This window comes from Oenanthe melanoleuca, chromosome 18, assembly GCF_029582105.1.
Source record: "Oenanthe melanoleuca isolate GR-GAL-2019-014 chromosome 18, OMel1.0, whole genome shotgun sequence".
NCBI lineage: Eukaryota > Metazoa > Chordata > Aves > Passeriformes > Muscicapidae > Oenanthe > Oenanthe melanoleuca.
In genome coordinates, this window is record NC_079351.1 from 8,557,781 (window position 1) to 8,575,566 (window position 17,786).

At 47.1% G+C, this 17,786-nt stretch overlaps 1 protein-coding gene and 1 long non-coding RNA gene across 3 annotated transcripts; one reads left to right on the forward strand and one right to left on the reverse strand.

The window, feature by feature from the left end:
- Window positions 1-311: 311 nt before the first annotated feature.
- WDR45B (WD repeat domain 45B) lies at window positions 312-15,777 on the reverse strand. Of its 2 annotated transcripts, XR_008841801.1 has the most exons (11): window positions 15,616-15,777; window positions 11,109-11,183; window positions 9,273-9,374; window positions 8,578-8,665; window positions 7,959-8,053; window positions 6,453-6,643; window positions 4,517-4,602; window positions 3,724-3,825; window positions 3,110-3,231; window positions 1,742-2,824; window positions 312-1,335 (listed from the first exon to the last, which is right to left on the reverse strand). XR_008841801.1 is itself a non-coding variant. In XM_056506011.1 (10 exons), the coding sequence occupies exons 1-10, from the start codon at window positions 15,680-15,682 to the stop codon at window positions 2,718-2,720; spliced, it is 1,035 nt and encodes a 344-aa protein (XP_056361986.1). In that variant the 5' UTR covers window positions 15,683-15,777; the 3' UTR covers window positions 312-2,717. The 2 variants fall into 2 exon arrangements, 1 of the variants encoding a protein (XP_056361986.1); XM_056506011.1 differs by having other exon boundaries at window positions 312-2,824.
- A 247-nt stretch (window positions 15,778-16,024) lies between these two features.
- LOC130260514 (uncharacterized) lies at window positions 16,025-17,626 on the forward strand. The gene is made up of 2 exons (XR_008841803.1): window positions 16,025-16,124; window positions 16,815-17,626. It is a non-coding gene; the product is annotated as an uncharacterized LOC130260514 (long non-coding RNA).
- Window positions 17,627-17,786: the final 160 nt, after the last annotated feature.

Below are 17,786 nucleotides of genomic sequence, written 5' to 3' on the forward strand. Positions count from 1 at the left end.
TTGTGACTCTGCCCCAGAGGCAGGCAGAGCAGTGTGACCCAGCCCCAGCCCAGTGGCATTTCTGTGGCTGCTGTGTCCAACACAGCCCTTCTGCCCTGTGTCTGTAAGAACTGGTCATGATTAATCTTGTAGTTTCTCCTTTATTGTGACTGCCTAAAGGTTCTGAAAGCAATCCTCGTATTCCACAGTTTCTGCTGGCAGATACCTGGAATTACTGTAGAATTTAGTGCACTGACTCATTATTTCCTGTCAGGATTCTGAACTGTGACACAAGTACTGTGGAGAGAGATGGCAAAATGAGGAGAGAAAGCGTTGAGTTACTTTTTAATACAAAAGAAACTGCTAATCCCTGTATTTAAGAGCAGCTGCTGGTGGCAATAGGTTGTGTTCCAGGAACAGTTGTGTGTTAGACTTGCTGTGCCAGCTCTCTGCTTTCCTGGTGGCTGGGGGTGATCCTGTGGCCCTCTGCTATCACCATCAGTCCATCAGTGCCAGGTGCAGAGCCCACAATCCTCAACGCACCATTCCTTTTCCCAAAAAGTGACTGACTGAGCACTGTTCCATGATTGTAGAGCTGTGCAAACACTGGGTAAATTCATCCACAGAGGCAGTGCTGCAGCGAGTGATGCAGTAAAGCACTGGCAGAGCAGCCTGGGGCCAGAGCCAGCTGGGAACACTCAGTCCTGTGTTGGATTTGTTCACTGTACAACAGCTGTACCTAATCACAGCCCTTTGCAGGTAGCACAAGAAATCTGAGGTGTATTAGGGCATTCCAGGGTAGTGTAGCACTACTGGCTGCCTGCACAGGTGTGTTAGTTCCATTCCTGCTGCCACATTGGAGCAGAGGTTCAAGGAAGCTTTTACATGTTTAGAAGAGTTTAAATCTTCCCCAGAAATGTGTGTTCAGTCTCTTGTTAGCTCTAGGATGAGACAGGAGGGCAGGGGGTTGGTGCAGCAGAGCTGAGGCCCAGCAGAGCTGCATGGAGGAGTTGAGGAGTTTCCTGGTGCTGGGAGGGATGTACATCACCCTTGGGGAGCGGCTCCAGCGCTTCCCCATCGCATCCTTCTCTGCAAAATGACCTTCCAGGTCCTTCTGCTGCTCCAGCTCTTCCAAGCTGAGGAGCCTCAGCCCAGCAGTGGGGCAATGGTGAGGTAAGTGCTGAACAAGAGCTGGTTTGCTCTGGCAAGTTGGACAGACAACAAGGTGCCTGTCCCAGGCAGTGGCTCACGTGCTCCTGTCCCCTCTTCATGCAGCAGGTTCAGCTCCTGTCCTTCACCAGTCACCACTATTGACTCACATGTTTATTCCCCAGCCTGAAGCAATGGAAACCATGCCTGTGACCATACAGGTGAATACAGCAAAGTTAGTCACTTTTATTTAAAAGAAATAACATATTACAAATAAGTGTGCAAAACAATTCCTGTGGTTAAATACGCATAAAAGCAACATGCAACCTTGACATCAACATGGTAAGTTAGTCCTTAGTAGGTTACATGACTCTAAAAGGGACTTGTCAAAGTTAGAGAGTTTGCAACTGAAGTCAGAGTGTCAGGACTGAAGCATCTGTGAAATTAGCTTTCAGAAGAGCAAGACCTCCCTGCCCCAGTGTTTAGTGCCACTGATGCTGAACTTGGGGCTATCTCAGGTTCTGGGTTAGGAGCTTGTGCCTTAGGTCAGCAGGGAATAGGGTAACAATTTTTGGGGAAGAGTGTACAAGTCAGTGGGTTCAGTCTAACCTACCTGTCCCTGGGCCAGCAGCAATAGTATGTGACAGCTCAAAGGAAAAAAAAAAAAAAAAAAGACAAGTTTGCAAGTTTAAAGCCATTGCAGACATGGAACTTCCTGCCACTTTGTTCAGTTCTTGTGCTGGACATGGAAATGGCCTCTGCAGCCTCCCAGCTGCAGCAGTTTGGCAGTAGTTTGGCAGCAGTGTCACAGCTGCCACACCAGTACTGACTGTTGGATTATGGAAGGAATCGGCTCTACAACTGCAGGAGCCCTGGGTGCTTGCTGTGCTCACACAGGACAGGGGAGTTGGGTCAGCCCTCGCCCAAAGGTGCCTCCAGCTGCTTCAGAGTCTGGCACCTTGGACAGGTACTGCTGATCCCTCACCTGAAGCAGCACTGGCAGGGCCACCCAGCCCCAGGCACCAGGTCAGAGGACAAGCAGGACATGATCTACAGGTGTCCCTTGCTCCATACTTGTCACCTTTCCTGTTCCCTCAGCTGTGCCAGGGGAGGGGGAGGCAGGACTCCTGCTGGAGAAAGCATGACCCAGTGTTCTCCTGCTCCCAGCCATGCAGTGGAAGTGAAGCAATGCCAAAAATCTTCTGCTTTCACGTCCCTGTTCCTAAGCCAGCCGAAGGTGTGGACAGCCCCTGCAGAGCTTTCCCTGTGGCAGGCACTCTTGCTGGAGCTACAGTCATGTCACAGTTTGGACTAAAGAGAAACCCAATAGGCACAAGTTTGTTGAAAGCCACATCTTGAAAACTTGAGTTGGTGACAGTAACCCAAAGAGATTTTAATGATGAATACTTGCAGTAATGAGAACAAACATACGTAGTCCACTACTTCAGAGCTGCTTGTGATCATGTTGAGCCAGGCTTCTCCATGAGCTCTGCTGAACTTCTGGATCAGTACTGGATCCTCAGATCTGTCCCTCAAAGGTGCAGGGGGGCCGAGGCAGTGCTTTGAGCCGTGCACTCCCCTCCCCTCAGTCAGAGCTTGTCATCTGTCATTTCTAGGAACTGAGCGTACACATCCCTTGAGCATTCCCCTTTTTGGTTGAATAAGAACTTGTAGTAGCTGCCATCTGCACATATTGCTGCAACACAAACAAGCAGAGTCAGTAGGGCTGTGCCAGAGGTGCCCTCCTTTTCTCCAGTTCCAGGGTAAGCTGCCCTTCAGACTCACAGAGGTGTTGGAGGAGCCCTGGGCCAGCAGCCCTGTCAGCCCCGTGCTGTGCCAGCCCCATGCTCCCTGCGTGGGCAGTGGGAGCAGCCAGAGCTCTGGGATGGCAGATACTCAGCCCTGGCTCAGCAGAGCATTCCCTCCCTCCAAGCCAGCACAGTTCAAAGCCTGGTTCTCCAGCCAGAACCTGGGGACTCACCTATGACTGCATTTGGCTCTGTTCCAAAGGCACAAATGCATGGAGAGCCTGAGGGAACCTGGAATTTGGAAAAACTCCATTTGGAACTGAAGTATTTGGGGAGAAAGGTGGCAGCGGCCAAACTGAAAGAGAAAACAAAGACATTCAGAGGTTGGTAAGGTGTTGGCTAGGGCAGATTCAGAGCTGCTGGAGTGACTGAACAAGGTGCAGGATTCACATGTTTTTTTACTGGCTTTTTATTTTCTTTAAGTAAGTATCAGATAACATGAGTAATTCCCCTTCTCAGGAAGGGAGACACTACTACTACCTTGCTGCCTTTAAGTGACTGCAAAAACTTACAGAAGGATTGATTTTTTAGTACAGGAAAGTGTCCACAATATATGTTCATCCTAAAATCCACTAAAACCTACACTGACCTTCTACAGAAATGCTACAGCCCTGCAAAGGACAGCAGGAACTTGGCAATTACCAGAGAGTCCTAAATCTGCAGCTTCATGCCAGTCCAGCAGATAGATTTTTCCACCTTCAGCAGCTACTGAGTCAGTGTTTTAAATGCAATTCAAAGCTCAAGGACCCTTCCCCCCCACAGAGCTTCAGAACAGTTCCATCCCTACCTTGACTGCTTATTTCTTTTTGGGTCTTCTGCAGCAAAAATGTGGACTGTGCCGTGGTCACTGGAGACGCAGATGAGGGAAGCATCCTGGTTGAAGTTAATACTGCAGAGAACATACAGAGACAGCTGCAGGATTTCTCCACAGCCCTAGCACAGACAGTTCTGCTGCTGCAGTTGTGCCAGGCAGGGTGGTAACAGTTGCTCAGGAGGAGCTGGGGCTGCCCCAGCCAGGGCTGCTTTGTGATGAGCAGGGAGCACTCAGAACAAAGCCTGCAGGGGCAGCAGCAGCAGCCCTGACAGGGACACCACTGCTGTGGGTCCCTCTGGCACTGCTGCAAGGAAATGCACGAGCTCCACTCTGAGGAGTGGGCAGAACATGCAACTGCTACCCTGGAATCACAGGAATGGCAGTTTCTGTGGGGAATGGGCAGAGGGTTTCCCTGCTCCTGGAACAGTCACACCCCTGCCCTGGCTGCTCCCCTGCACAGCAGGATGTGGGGATAAAGCTCCCCTGAGCAGTGTTCAAGTGTATCAGGGCACTCCCTGGGTTCAGTGGAAGTTCAGCATCCCCCAGCTCCCACCTGGGCTGAGCAGTCACAGCCTGGCAACAGGCACAGCTCTGTCCCTGGTCTGTAGCCTGTGCCAGGCTTCACAGAGCTCCCAGCTCCTGCCTTCCCCTCCCAGCAGCGAGCCCAGAGGGAGATGGGACAGCAGGGGCACCACAGCCATCCTGTGCTGGCTGAGGGGCTCAGCACAGCCAGACCCCCAGGTGCCACAGAAGCAGCTGAACCTACCAGTATATGTTGGCTGCTTGTGATCCTCGACGTAGCTCCTGGATTAAATGCCCTGATGAAGTATCAAATATTCTTATGAGGGTCCCCTTGAAAAGAAATCAAGCATTGTATTAGGAAAGGCAGAAGACTGTCTTTACATCTGTGAATGCATTCTAAAATTTTGTCTGACCAGTTTGCTCCTGCACACACTGCTTCTTTGGGGTTTTCTTCGTGGTAGATTTGCAGACCTCTCTTAATTTTGGGGAAGAACACTGGTTTCCCCACACACCATCACCACAATATTATAATGCCTTAAGGTACAGTCTTGTCTCTTAGTGACTCAGAAGTCTCTTTTAGTTCAGCTCTAAGGCACTGCTGCAGCCCTGGCCCTGATTTGCAGACATTGGCTGGTGCAGAGTGTGCCCAGGATCTGAGGGTCACTTCTGCCATGCTCCCCTCAGTACTACTGCATTTTTTCATTGCTACTGAGCAATTCTTTCTCACTAAGTATAATCAAGCTGTGGCTGATCTTGTCTTAAAATTGGTTCAGCTGCCATAACCGAAGAATGAGTTACCACACACTCATGATCTGTATTGATCCAAATCTGAGGTACCACCCAGTCAGGTGATACAACACTGCACTGGGAAACTCTCCTTCAGCTGGAGCAAACCCAGCCTGACAACAGAGCTGCACAACCAGCCAGTGTGTCTCAAATAAGGTGATCAACAAATCAGTGGTGCTTTCCTCTGAGGAAGGCTGGGTGTACACTGGGCTGTGCATCACCACCTGCAGCTGCTGTTACACACCTGGTTAACAGAGGCAGCTCTCCAGTCACACAGTAGGAAGTAACAAGCCAGCAGAGAAAGACTTGGTAAACTCAGTTTAGTTTTGATCTAAGAGACAGGCTTGAGATGTTTGCAGACTGTGCTCAGACTCCTAGTTCAGCTGGAAAATAAAAGCTGCTTCAACTTCTTCTCTGTGCTAAACAAGGAATGTTTAATACAAACGCAGCAGATAATGGCTCTATTTAGCAGTGGAGTTGGCAGCTTTTAGAATTCTGTTTAGAAGACATGCAGTCATTAAGCTTAAGAGAGACTCAGGAAACATTTTCTTTTTTTAAACTCTTTGAGTGACAGGCTGGGCAGTAAAACCTATGTGAAACAGAGACTCTTTGGATTAATTTGGCTTGTCCTTAAGAAACTGCTTTCAGCTGAGTGGAAGAAGGCAGCAAGAGCTGTGCTTGCCTCAGGGAGACGGGCCCATCTGCCTGACATTCCCTGGGGAGATGAATGCCCTGGCAGCTCTCTCTGTGCTTCCCAGGAAAAAGGCAGCTCTGTCATGTTTGCCTCTCTCTGCCTCAGCCCAGCACAGGGGATCTGCACTGCACCCTAAGTTCAGTTCTCGTCAGTGCTTTGTCTTTTCACCCCATGGAACACATTCCCTTTCTGTGTGAGGGGGCAGCCCACCCTGGCCTGCTTTGTAACAGGGGCTAAGCCAGAGCAGAATGAAGCCTGCCAGTACAACTGAACTATCTACAAGTATTTCTTTAGCCAGTGGGTTTGGATTGAATTTATGCAGAAGATAGTAAAGGTGAAAGAATACAAATATGCTTCCCCCACCGCTTTTTTTTTTTTTTTCTTTTTTTAATTAACAGTATCTGTTGAAGAACACATCAAAGACATGAACTTCTTGGGCCAAGTTGTGTTCAAATGTCACTGAAGAATCACTGCTACAGCCAGCTAAAACAAACACTACCTCAGGCACAGCCCTTGGCTGTCATCTGTTTGGGCATCCCAGGGGAGCAGGGAAGATAAAGAAAGACTGAGAGTGCACAGTTCAGTGTCAGATTTTCCCAGTAGGTATTTCTCTGTCTTTCCTCCAAAGGATGTGATTTGCTGTTTTATCTCACTACACTAGAACACACAGTACATCAGAAGCAGGGAACATCATTCTTACTTTTTCTGATGCTGTTGCAATTCTTGTTCCCTGCAGGTTCAAAGCGATACAGCTCAAGACTCCTTCGTGAGCTGGGATGTCCACAGGAGGCTTCTCCGTGTTAGCCAGATCCACGATCTGCACGTGCCCAGTGTGTGTTCCAGGAAATGCAAGAAGAGAATTATTACTATTTGGACAAAGGACACAGAGACCTGAAAGACAAAAAACAAAAAAGAACAATTGGATCATTTCTATAACCTAATCAATTTTTCAAATGTAAGTTTCTAAAATACTGATAATTTCAAGATAAGCAAACACCCATGGAGTAAATCAGAATCTCATTTTAATGGCTAGTGCCATTACATTAATTGCTAGTCCCAAAATATCATCTGTCTATGAGTGCAGAGCACAGTTAAGCAGAGGAATAGCATAATTTTAACATGCTTTCATCACTTTATTCCAATGTAATCCAGCTATGGTTATCCAGAATCTGGGTGGTTTTGCAGATCAGCCCAGTCAGTCCATTACATCAAAGCTATTTTAAGAAGAAGTTAAAAGGTCTCTTTCACTTTTCCATCAGTGAAACTATTCTTAATTTGTGACTGAACTTGGTTCTTACAGCACTAGCACTTTTTTCTTTGTAATATTTTGTGGCCCATTTAAGGTATATGACACGAATCCCAGGTGTTCTGCTGATGCCAAGTGAATTCCTGAAACCTCAGTGCAAGACCAAACCTCCTCCTCCTGCATCCCCTGCCTGTCAGTCAGCCTGCTGGAGCTGCATCCAGGCTGGGATTCCATGACAGCAATTCCATGTTTGCTCCAGGCAGGCATGAAAACTCTCAGAGTTGGGGATCCCATCCTGTATAATCTAGTGGAGAACACCCTCCTGACATCCCAGCTGATCCTCTCCACCAATCAAGCACTGCCTGCACCCCTTGTTTCACCTGCAGCACTATCAACAAGTGTTTGCTCCACCCTTCCTGACACTCCCTGAAGCCACTGCCAGCCCTGCAGTGATACTCCTCCAAGCCCTTCACCAGCTCCTTCTGCCTCTGCTGCCATCACTGCAAGAGCCTGAGCCTCTCCCCTTGTTCCACAACAGCCACAGCCAGGCCTTGCTATTCAAAAAGAACAGTATCTGTTTGCTCATTAGGCTCTTTTTAACAGGAGAGAGGAGTTTGCTCAACACCTCCAGCTCTATCAGAAAAGAGAAATGATGCACTTTATTAGTTTGTGTTTATAATTAACCTTCCAGCAAAAATACAGGCACTTTACAGAAGAAAGCATACAGCTCTTACAGAAATCACATCTATAACATGAGCACAGGAAGCAACTTTTCTGGGCCAAGTATTTATAAATTCTAATAACCATTCTATAAACACAAAAGCATCTCCAAAGGACACAACTGCAGTGCAGTAAGTGTTTAATGACTTCTAGAGAACTGACTGAGGCAGCTAAAGATAAATGGCATGTCAAGAACACAATAAACTTGCTTCCATTCCCCAGCCCACAAGTACAACTAACCTTTAGGGTTGTAGCAGGTTTCAAAGACGTGCAGCTGGTGGGGATTGTGTGTGAACGTGAAAACTTTAATCATTGAGTCCAAGACTACCACAATTCTGAAACAGACAGAAGTTCCTGTGACTCAGGGAGGGTAAAACTGGGACACAAACATTCATTCAGACCTGCAAAGGCCTTCAACTGATTTAACAGCCACGTTCTTCCTGCCCTCCCTCGCAGGAGGCTCCCAGCCTGGCAGCAGCCATGCAATGATAAGCCTGCAAAGCACTTTCATCCAGCCCCTCCACCCACGCACACACAGACTCCAGCTGTTCACAGCTGCTCTTGCTCCAGGGATCTGCTGGAATATTCTTAACATTCCTCCATACCTAGAAAACCAGCAGGAGCCACAGGAGAGTATTTCCCTACATCAGGAAACCAGGAAGTCTTCTAGGCTTTTCACCAAGGCTTCAAATAGCAGTATACTTTAACTGTGGCCTGTTTACACCTAATACTCTGGCCCCAAAAGCCTGTTTCACCTGCAACTGCTGTTACAGCTGGATCTTTTTCTTTTTACAAGCAGCTAGAAATGAGCAGGAGCAACAAAGCCAAGCTGGGTGTCTGTCCCCTCTGCTGAACCTACCTGTCCCTTCGTAGCTTCACTGCTTTGACTTCTGTGGAAAACTCTATCTCAATGACAGTCTTCTTCTTCAGGTCATCCCAGATCATGACTAGAACAGTGCAGAGATTGCATCAGACCACCAAGGCATATTCAAAGATCCACAGTTCCCTTATAACAACTAGCAGTTCCCCAGCAGTCTGATCAAGAGGTTCATCCAGTGGTTAAGCAGCTTCAGACAGGCATCCTGCTAACCAGAAAGCATTGAGCCACCACATAGCAAACCCCTAATTCCCACTATAACTTGTGCAGGCAGGAGCTGGTTAACTCCAACCACAAAAATTAACAATAAAGATTTATTTTTCTAAAGAAAAGCAGTTTTTTTGTTTGCTCTGAGGGTTATGAAAAGAACTAATGCAGCAGTTGCAAAGAGTGGTACAGTTCCCTACAAAGCTTGGCAGGCAGGGAGCTTCCTGCTGCTTGCAAAGTTCACTGTGATAAGGTCAGCAGGCCTTGGAGAGCAGTCCCTGCAGGTACCAGCCTGTTAGCACTGCACCAGCAGTGATGCAACTCACTGCAGCACGGTGACTTAAAGCTGCTGCAGCATGCCCTTCACCTGACCTTCAGGACAGCAGCTCAGGGCCCTGGCTGTGGGAGCTCTCTGGGCAGTGGCACACAGGGGCAGGGCAGGGTTTGCAGGCTCCACCCCTCAGGCTCACCTTTGTTGGGTGGGTACTTCGGCTTTTTTCCTCCACCTACTAGTGCTAAATAATTGCAACGGAACAACATTTCCACATGGCCAACACCACCTTCTAGAAACTCTGCAAGAGAAATATTTTAAAGTGTCAGAACAGCATAAATTGCCATCTAATTTTTACCACTGTTATAAGAAAAGCTCGTGTTATCCAGCACATTTCTCAGGCATCTGAGAAGAAGGGCATCTTCCTACCCTGGCTGCCCTTAAAAACCAGGGAATGTGGATTCCTTGAAAGTTCTTCATACTGGAGCAGTAAAGCCCTGGATTTCATACAAGCCCTTGTGGTTTCTTCAACAGCACTTCTGAGTGCCATGTTTCCTTCCTGAACAGTTGTACTTGAACACTACCCCTTTCTGCACCAGATCCTCCTCTTGACTCCATTAAAGCATTTAATGCAGGACAGCACATTCTGCTATGAAGAGGTGTTAGCACTGTGACAAATAAGTCTACAATATTTACAAGGGATAATGTGAAACAATTCAAGAATGTGTACTGTGTTCTGAATCCATGTTAGAGCACTGAATCATTGCTTGGATGGGTATTTCTTGGAACTCCTGGATGTAAGTGAGACAAGCTGGGGTTGCAGCAAGATTTGGTTTCATACTGAGTTACAGAGAAAATCAAATGGACCAGCTCCAGCTGGGAGTGTCTTGGGCAGGTTTAAACCTACAGGAACAATGAACAGGATCTCTGTGTACCTATGCAGCCAGTTCAGTGAGAGCTCTCAGAATCCACAGGGAAAAGGCAATATGACTCATAAGAAACTTTTCACCACAGGAGTCCTGGAAGCCTCTCCATCCAGAGGTACTGGTAGGAAGAGTGTTGACAAGGAACTCCACAGGACTTCAGGCTGAATCCTGACTCTTTGAGCACTGTCACAAGTGACAGTCCCAAGGCACGTACGTCCTGTATTCTTCTAATACTGAAGAATTTACCATTAAGAGCAGAAAATAGTTTGTCAGTCTTGGCCATGTGAACAGTGACTAAAATCCTTACAGAAGTAGCAAGTGAAAATGTGCCTGATTTTGTAAGAATTGCTAGTTTAAGCGCATTTTTCTTATTATTAAATCCCTTTTCTCACCACAGGCTGAAAGTGCTGGGAAACCTGTTTAGCAGCTCACTTCCTATATTTAGAGTTAGAATGACAGCTCAGTTTCAGTTTCCCATATTTTGACTCAGTTTTGTTTGCCTTCTGATAAAAGGCTCCACTGTTAACACAGCTCATCCACTGACTTCTGTTAAGACACAGGAGTAGCTTTACCACATTAAGATCCTCCCCAATTTTTAAAGCATACACAGAAGGTAAGATTTAAAGCATTAGAGGTCTGAACTCTCAGTGCTCTTGTAGACAATACCCTTGAGTATGAGAAATGTTACACTGAGATCTCCAGGAAAAAGCCTGGAGTCCTACTGCCACACTGGACCATCCAGATCAGCACACAAGAACAGAACAACTTCTGGTGGCTGCAGGGAGTGACTCCTCCTGCTTGTAAAAAAACTCAGGAAACACCTCTCCTACTCAGGCTACAAACACTACCAACAGTAAACACAACTCTGCCAGGAGCTGAGACAAATTCCTCATCAGCCAACTGTGCAAATTAACAGCACGGAGACTTTTGACCAGGCAATGGTACAAGTGAGAGTCCCTGTGGGACCAGCAGGAGCTGCCTTTCCTGAGGCTTTATTCAAAGCCTTCCAGGGATGCAGAAGTGAAAGCTGAGCAAAAATCAGTCAGGAAAAAATGAAAAGGCTGAGCTTCCAACACAGAGCAGCATGGTGTAATAAGTAAGTGTTTTACCTTGTTTCTCTTTTTCTTTGAGTGGATCTGCATTATAAACTCGGAATCCATTTTCCATTCCACATGCAAAGCATCCTGTGGTAAAAAGCACATATACATACACATATATAGTAATTGCTAGATACACTCAAGAAGGAAGCAAGAGCCAGAGGGTTAGGAAAGCATTGCTCAACAATTGCATGGTTACACTCAAGCTGAAGAGCACCCACAAGCTCTGTTAGTGATGGCAAGTGAAAACCTTCCAAAGAAGTTGTCCTCTATGCTAGCATGGTGTAAATATCTTGGTACTGGTTTTAGGCAGGTAAAAAAACAACAGAAGGAAAGGAAACCAATTCCCAACCCACCTGGATCCTATGCCACACACTAGAGTGCAGGAAACCAGCATTTTAACGTTTATAGTCCAACAGTTATGATGTGAGCTCCCTCCTTTCTTAATAGATCCAAATTCACTTCATGATTATGACTCTGCTGTGGATGTTTCCAGAGCACAGTGCTCATCAAACAGCTTTTCCAATTGTGCCAACAAGAGCTGACTGCTGTACCATGCCAATAATTATATACCAATAGCTGAAGTCTAACCCAGGCCATAAGCAGAAGCCAGATTAAAGCTCTCTGGTAAATAATAGTAGTTACTTTTTCATATAGAAGTATGCATGTGCCTCTTTAGTGGAATCCATTAAACTGCCAGTCCCTTGTCCTGCTCCTTGTCCTGCTGACAGGTGAACACAGGCACTGGTACAAAGAAATCCACTATGAAGTCAGAGCAATGACAAGTCACCAAGAAGCTGCTGTCACTGGCAGCAGCCTGATGGCAGGTTGGTGGCTCACAATTTGTGTGCACAGCATCACAAATCCAGTTAAAGATCTCTGAGGTACTGGAACATAAGTTCCACTTACTCTAATTCTATTCTTATGTACTGCAATGATTTTAACCCCTCAAATAAAAGCTGAGGACCTCTGTCTAAACACAATCCTTTCCCAAACTCGATACTCCAGCAATCACAGGGTGTGTGGGATAAGAAAACAAAACACAAAAACCTACACCCTTAACCCAAAAGACTCCCAGGTACAATGTCACCCTGTCCAAGATTGTCATAAGTAAGTTGTTATTATTGCCATAATAAGTGCACAATGTTCTTGTTTACATACATAAACACACACACAAAGTGACTAATGTGAATGTAGTAACTGTAGCAGGATTAACAACCATACTGCAACAGGCTTTGATACCAACCCTGTTCACTTCCTCTCCTCCCCTCTCAGCATTGATTCACTCTGGCAGCCAGGTCAAACTGCAATGGAAACCTCTCCCTCTACAAAAAGCACTGCTCTACAGGATGAGAACTGATCTGCTCCTCACAGCTGATCCTTATAATTATTTTCCAGCAACAGTTTTCTAATCCCATATTGTATTTCCAGGAAAGTCAAAGGGAAGGGATGCTGAAGCTGCTCTGTAGTAAGAAAGTGCTGTAAGGTTTGAGTTGTGCTGATCCCAGCATCTCCTAACAACCCAAATGGAGCATTCCTGATGCAATCAAATACATACTTTACACTTCCTGCAGCACCACTACAGGACTAACCTCATGAGTAAGACGTGGGCTGCTTTAATGCCTTGGGAATATCCACATTTTTAACTGAAGAGAACACGCCAGAACGTGGGGATGTGAGTAATGGTGAAATTCCCCATGTAGTCCATCACTACCCACAGATATGAAGCTCTCAGGCAGGCAACCCCTGAGTCAAAAAAGAGAAGAAAACCCTGCAGGAAGATTCCTGTCCCTGCTTCAAGTCCAGGTTACAGGAGCAGCTTTGAAGCTTGGTGATTCCCATCTGACTGATTTCTGTTCCACTGGAACCACAAATTTGATGGCTACAGCTTGTAAGCCCTTCCATGTGAGAGATGGAAGGGGCTGAAAGAGGAAGGAGCACTTCCTTAGGTTCACTTCCTTCCACAAGAAGTGCACCTCTTTCCAAGAAGGGACAGATGGGCTGAAAAGCCACTCACAAAAGATAACTCAGATACTTTTTTTTAGAAACATAATGATTACAGAGTTATTGCCCTGACCCACAGTTGTGCTTGCACAGTAAAAGTGCTATTTGCTACCAGTGCCAGTGAGGCCAAAGGGAGTTTTGTTCCTCCAAATCTGCAGAAAAAGGAAGGGTTAAATTAATGAGCAGCCTGGAAGATGCCACAGACTGAAGGGGACACGTGGGCAGAGAAACCTGCAGGCACCAGGGCCTGAGGTCCAGCAGTGGCAGTAGTGGAGTCCAGGGAAGTGACAATGTCCAGCACAGTTTCTGTACTCTGGTTTTCCTTGGCACCATAAATGCTGTGTAAAGCCAACAGCACAGGACCTTACAACACTGTGGGGTCCTCCAAAGCATCCCAGCCCACTGAAGAAGAGTAAATACATAAGTCAAATGTTTCCACACCAAAACAAACCCACAGCTCAGTTTTCAAATGAGCTTTATGCTACAAAAGTGACAAAAGAGAAATCTGTCAGCAGTTTACAGGTATGGCCACGTATTATGATGTTTTATCTCTTCATTTCTGAAAAGTACTTTAGTGTCCTTCTCAAAGCATTAGGAAAGGATCTGAAATCAGGAGCTCACAGTCTCCAAATTAAGGTGAAACACCAGAATATTCTGACTTCAAACAACTGACAATTTCCATTTCCTTGTGTTACATTGTTTTTTTGTTTTTTAAAGCCCAAAAGTAGCAAAGACACCTGAGATAAAACCAGCATCACTCAAGTCAGAGTGAGGGAGGCTCAAGACAGAACAATCATAGCTGATTTATCACCTGCCAGTCAGGGAGATTCAGCCCCAGAGAGACTTCTTCCATGATCCCTCCTCTACTCCCATCCTTGTGGGATTGGCCAGTCTTAAATTACTAAGAAATTAGGTTATTGTGACAGTACATGCAGACACCCACACTTGTGAGCTTCAGCACTCCAGTGACTCACGTTTTATTCCTGGCAGGATAAGGAAGCAGGGAGCTTTCCCTCCTCTGCTCTCCTTCAGGTGACCAAACATCACCTGCCCTTCAGCACTTTACAAGAGCCATAAACTCATAAAAGGTCTCTGTGCTACCTGCAGTGCAGCGTCATCATTCCTAACAGGAACAGCTCCAGGAGCTGCCAAACTGAAGCCAGTTTGTTTTTCTCCATGTTTTTTGTCATCACTCAATTGCCTGGCCAGGTGAGGTCAGATGGGACATGAATACTGCCAGCTCACAGATTCCCAAAACAAATTCCTTAAGGTGCCTTAAATGTGACATTATTTGAAAAAGGGCGATGTTTTGCATTTATTGCCACAGAACTTAAGGAAGCCTTTGCAACAAACAAGTTTTACACTAAAATGATGATCTAAAGGCATTTTGCACTAAAAGAGAAACTTTCCTTCTTACACAGCTCTACAGGACAAGCACCAAATATCCCTGCTCCATTACAGACCCTGCAGATCTGAAATTAAGCTCATTCTCAAAAATCTTTTTCCATCTCCGTTGGAGAGGCAAGACTAAAATAAGTGCAAAGTTGCTGAGAAACAGACTATTCTATTCTTTTCAAGTCTATGGGACAGCAGGAAGAGAGCTGCCAAGATGCCCACACCTCATTACCTGCTTGATGTGCTATTGCCAAGATATCATCAGAGGTGTTTGACTGAAATCAACAGAATAATTTGTGTTTACACACGACTTCAACAGTGTCAGCAACAAGTACGTGAGCTGCAGTCTACAACGACAGAGGCTGCAAGAGTGTCTTAAGCAAGAATATTATTTCTCAAGCCAAAAGGGTGTTACAAAATGATGAGCTTCTATTCCTTCTTACACAAAAATGACACTTACTCATAAGACTGGTGCTATTTTTGTCTTGCCGAAGCAGGATGAGGCACACGCACCCCCTTTCTGGAGCAGGCCTTCCCCTCTAAAATAGGGGAAAGGTAAGCCAAGGATGCACGGGGGGGGCCGTTGTATCAGTGCTTCCCTGCCAGTGATTAGTAGTGTTAACCATAATTTTTAAAACACAAACCAGGTAAAAAGAAATAAAAAAGCAGTTACAGCATTGATTTGGAATGTGGAGCACTGACACTGAGAAAGGGCTGAGCTGCGAGCAGCTCCCAAAGAAAGCCCTGAAGCACAGGCTTTGCGGAGCCTGACGGAGCCGCACACAGTGAGCAGCCCGAGCCCCAACAAGCGCGGTCCTGTTCCTTCTGCTCTCTCCCCACCCACCCATTCAACTCTCCGCAGCGCTGGGCGCACACACGACCGCACCAGTGCTAAAACAACGGGACAAGCACTAAATCCTCCCGCTGTCGGCTCCTTCCAGCAGCTGCAGCCGCCACACCGCGGGCATCCCCTAAGGCAGCGGCAGCAGCTCGGGACGCGAGCGGGACCCGCAGTGATGGGTCGGGAGCCGCAGCAGCCCCAGGCCCAGCCCAGCCCAGCCCGGGCTCTGCACCGCCGCCCCCCGCGGCACCACCCGGCTCCCCGGGCCCGCAGCCTCACCATGGTCCTGGTTGAAGCCGGCGTAGAGCAGCCCGTTCCCGTGCGGGTTAGCCGGGAGCAGGTTCATGGCTCCGGCGCGGCCCCTTCGCCCCCGCCCCTCACACCATGGCGGCGCCCGCCCGCCTCAGCCCCGCCGCGGGAGCCGGAACCGAGCCGGGCCCGCCCAGCTAGCCCGCCGCAGCCGAGCCCGGCCGGGCCGAGCAGAGCCGAACCCGCCCGCGCCGGGCTGAGCGGAGCTGAGTCCGGCCGAATCCCGGCGGGCCGAGGCGGACAGGCCGGCGGCTGCTTCCGGCCCTGCCAGGCACCGCTGCGGAGCGCAGAGCCGATCCCGCCGGCGGGAGGAGCGCCGAGCAGTCGAGCACCGCGGGAATGGCGGCGGGAGCGCCGGGGATGGACCGGGAGTGATCGACACTGACCGCCCCGACTGGCCGGGAGGAACCGGCATTGACCGCCGGGCCGGAGGGGAGGATGGGTAGCCCGGGCCCCTCCCAGCTCCAAAGGACTATTTGGTAAAAGCTTTCGCATCAAATTAGTAAAAACACAGGAGCTGCGGTTGGAGCACGCTAAAATAGGGATTCCCTGACTTGACAAAACCCCAAACCAAACCAATCCCCAAACCCAGCCACCAACACCACAAATACGTCCTGAAAATGTGGAAGTTCTCGCGGCCCAAGGCCCTGAGCACCCTAACTGGACTTAAATAGTAATTTTACTTCAAGTAAGATGATGGACCCGACAGCCTGATGAGGCCGCTTCCAACCCGGATTATTCCATGACTGTACGATGAGCTGAAGCCCAGACTGTGTGTGCTCACACCGACACCGACCCATCCCTCCTGTGCCTTCACCTCCTTTTCCGTGCTCGCTCTGTGCCTTTTCCGCTGATGTCGCATCTCGGGTTTGTGACCAGCTCTGCTGGGAGGTGACCTCCGCTTTTCAGTGCACAACAGCTGAGTCCGGGAGTCCAGCCCCGGAGCTCTGCACAGATCAGCTGCTGTAGTATTCTTTTAAGATTTTTGTTTCCTCGGGCAGCCAAGAGACTGGTAATGCGAAATAGCAAAGCCTTGTTTGCCTTTTTTAAAGCTTCTCCTGCCAACTAGGGCCCCAGGCTTTACTTAATCCATGTGGGATTGCTGCAGGCATTACCAGGAGAGAGGAATCCTGCTCCAGCCTCTCCTTACCTTCTGTTTTTGTTTTTAGCAAGAAGAACAGAGCCTCTGGCCTTGGGGATGGACATACAACGGCAGAAATGCTCCCTCCAGCCAGGCATTCCTCCTGCATATCACAGACAGGGACCAGACTGGTGACTGAGGAGGCCAAGAGTATAATTTTCCAGAAATATTGAATTTATTTATTTTTTTAAATAGTGTTCTTCAAGTTGTGGTTTTTTTTACCACAGCCTCTGTGGCATTTTTCTCCTGGAACTTTCTCATAGAGTGGTATGAAATGTAATTTATTCTTACAGAAAAGTATTTAACCTACAAATTGATTCCCCAAAGTATTAAAAAGCAAACAAAAAACATTTATCAAATTAATTACATACACTAATGAGACAAAACCTTGTGGTGCATGTGCATAATAATTGTAGATCCATTTTTAGCTTAGTGAAGTTTGTCCTTAAAACTTACTGAGGGAACTTCACAAGGAATCCAAATAGACAATTGTAGCACTACAGAATTCATCACACTATTGATAGAATTTAACAATGAAAAATACTTTGTTAAGTATATTTAATACATTTTCTTGTATCGAACACATTTTAATTGTGTTTAATATATATTCATTGTGTTTAATGCATTTTAAATACCTCTGCCTGAATATGCAGACCCATTACTCATTTTTATATTTTTAATCGTTTGCAAAAAAGGCAGGATTTTATTTTTATTAGTAAGTCACTTTCCAAATTTCATGGAATTAAGAATTGAAGATAATTTATCCCCTTTTAAAAAACACACAAAGTAGTGAAACCAATGTTGTTCATATCAGAAACTAAAATGCAGTATGAAAATCCAGCAGCAGAATGCCTTGTCCTTTCGGTGGCATTGGATGTGTCATTCATCCCAAAGCACCATTTCTGTGGTGAGCAAGCTCTAAAATAAGACTTCACGTTCTAATTTTTGTCGGCGTGGTACGTACATGGAGTGTGTGCGGCCATTAAACAGGAATCCGTGT

Excerpts from the sequence above, each read along its gene's own strand:
- WDR45B (XM_056506011.1), bottom strand. The coding sequence starts at position 15,682 with ATGAACCTGCTCCCGGCTAACCCGCACGGGAACGGGCTGCTCTACGCC. Across the intron at positions 11,184-15,615 it reads CGGCTTCAACCAGGACCATG|GATGCTTTGCATGTGGAATG; the intron begins GTGAGGCTGCGG and ends TTTTTACCACAG. Across the intron at positions 8,666-9,272 it reads GAAGTACCCACCCAACAAAG|TCATGATCTGGGATGACCTG; the intron begins GTGAGCCTGAGG and ends GCACTGTTCTAG.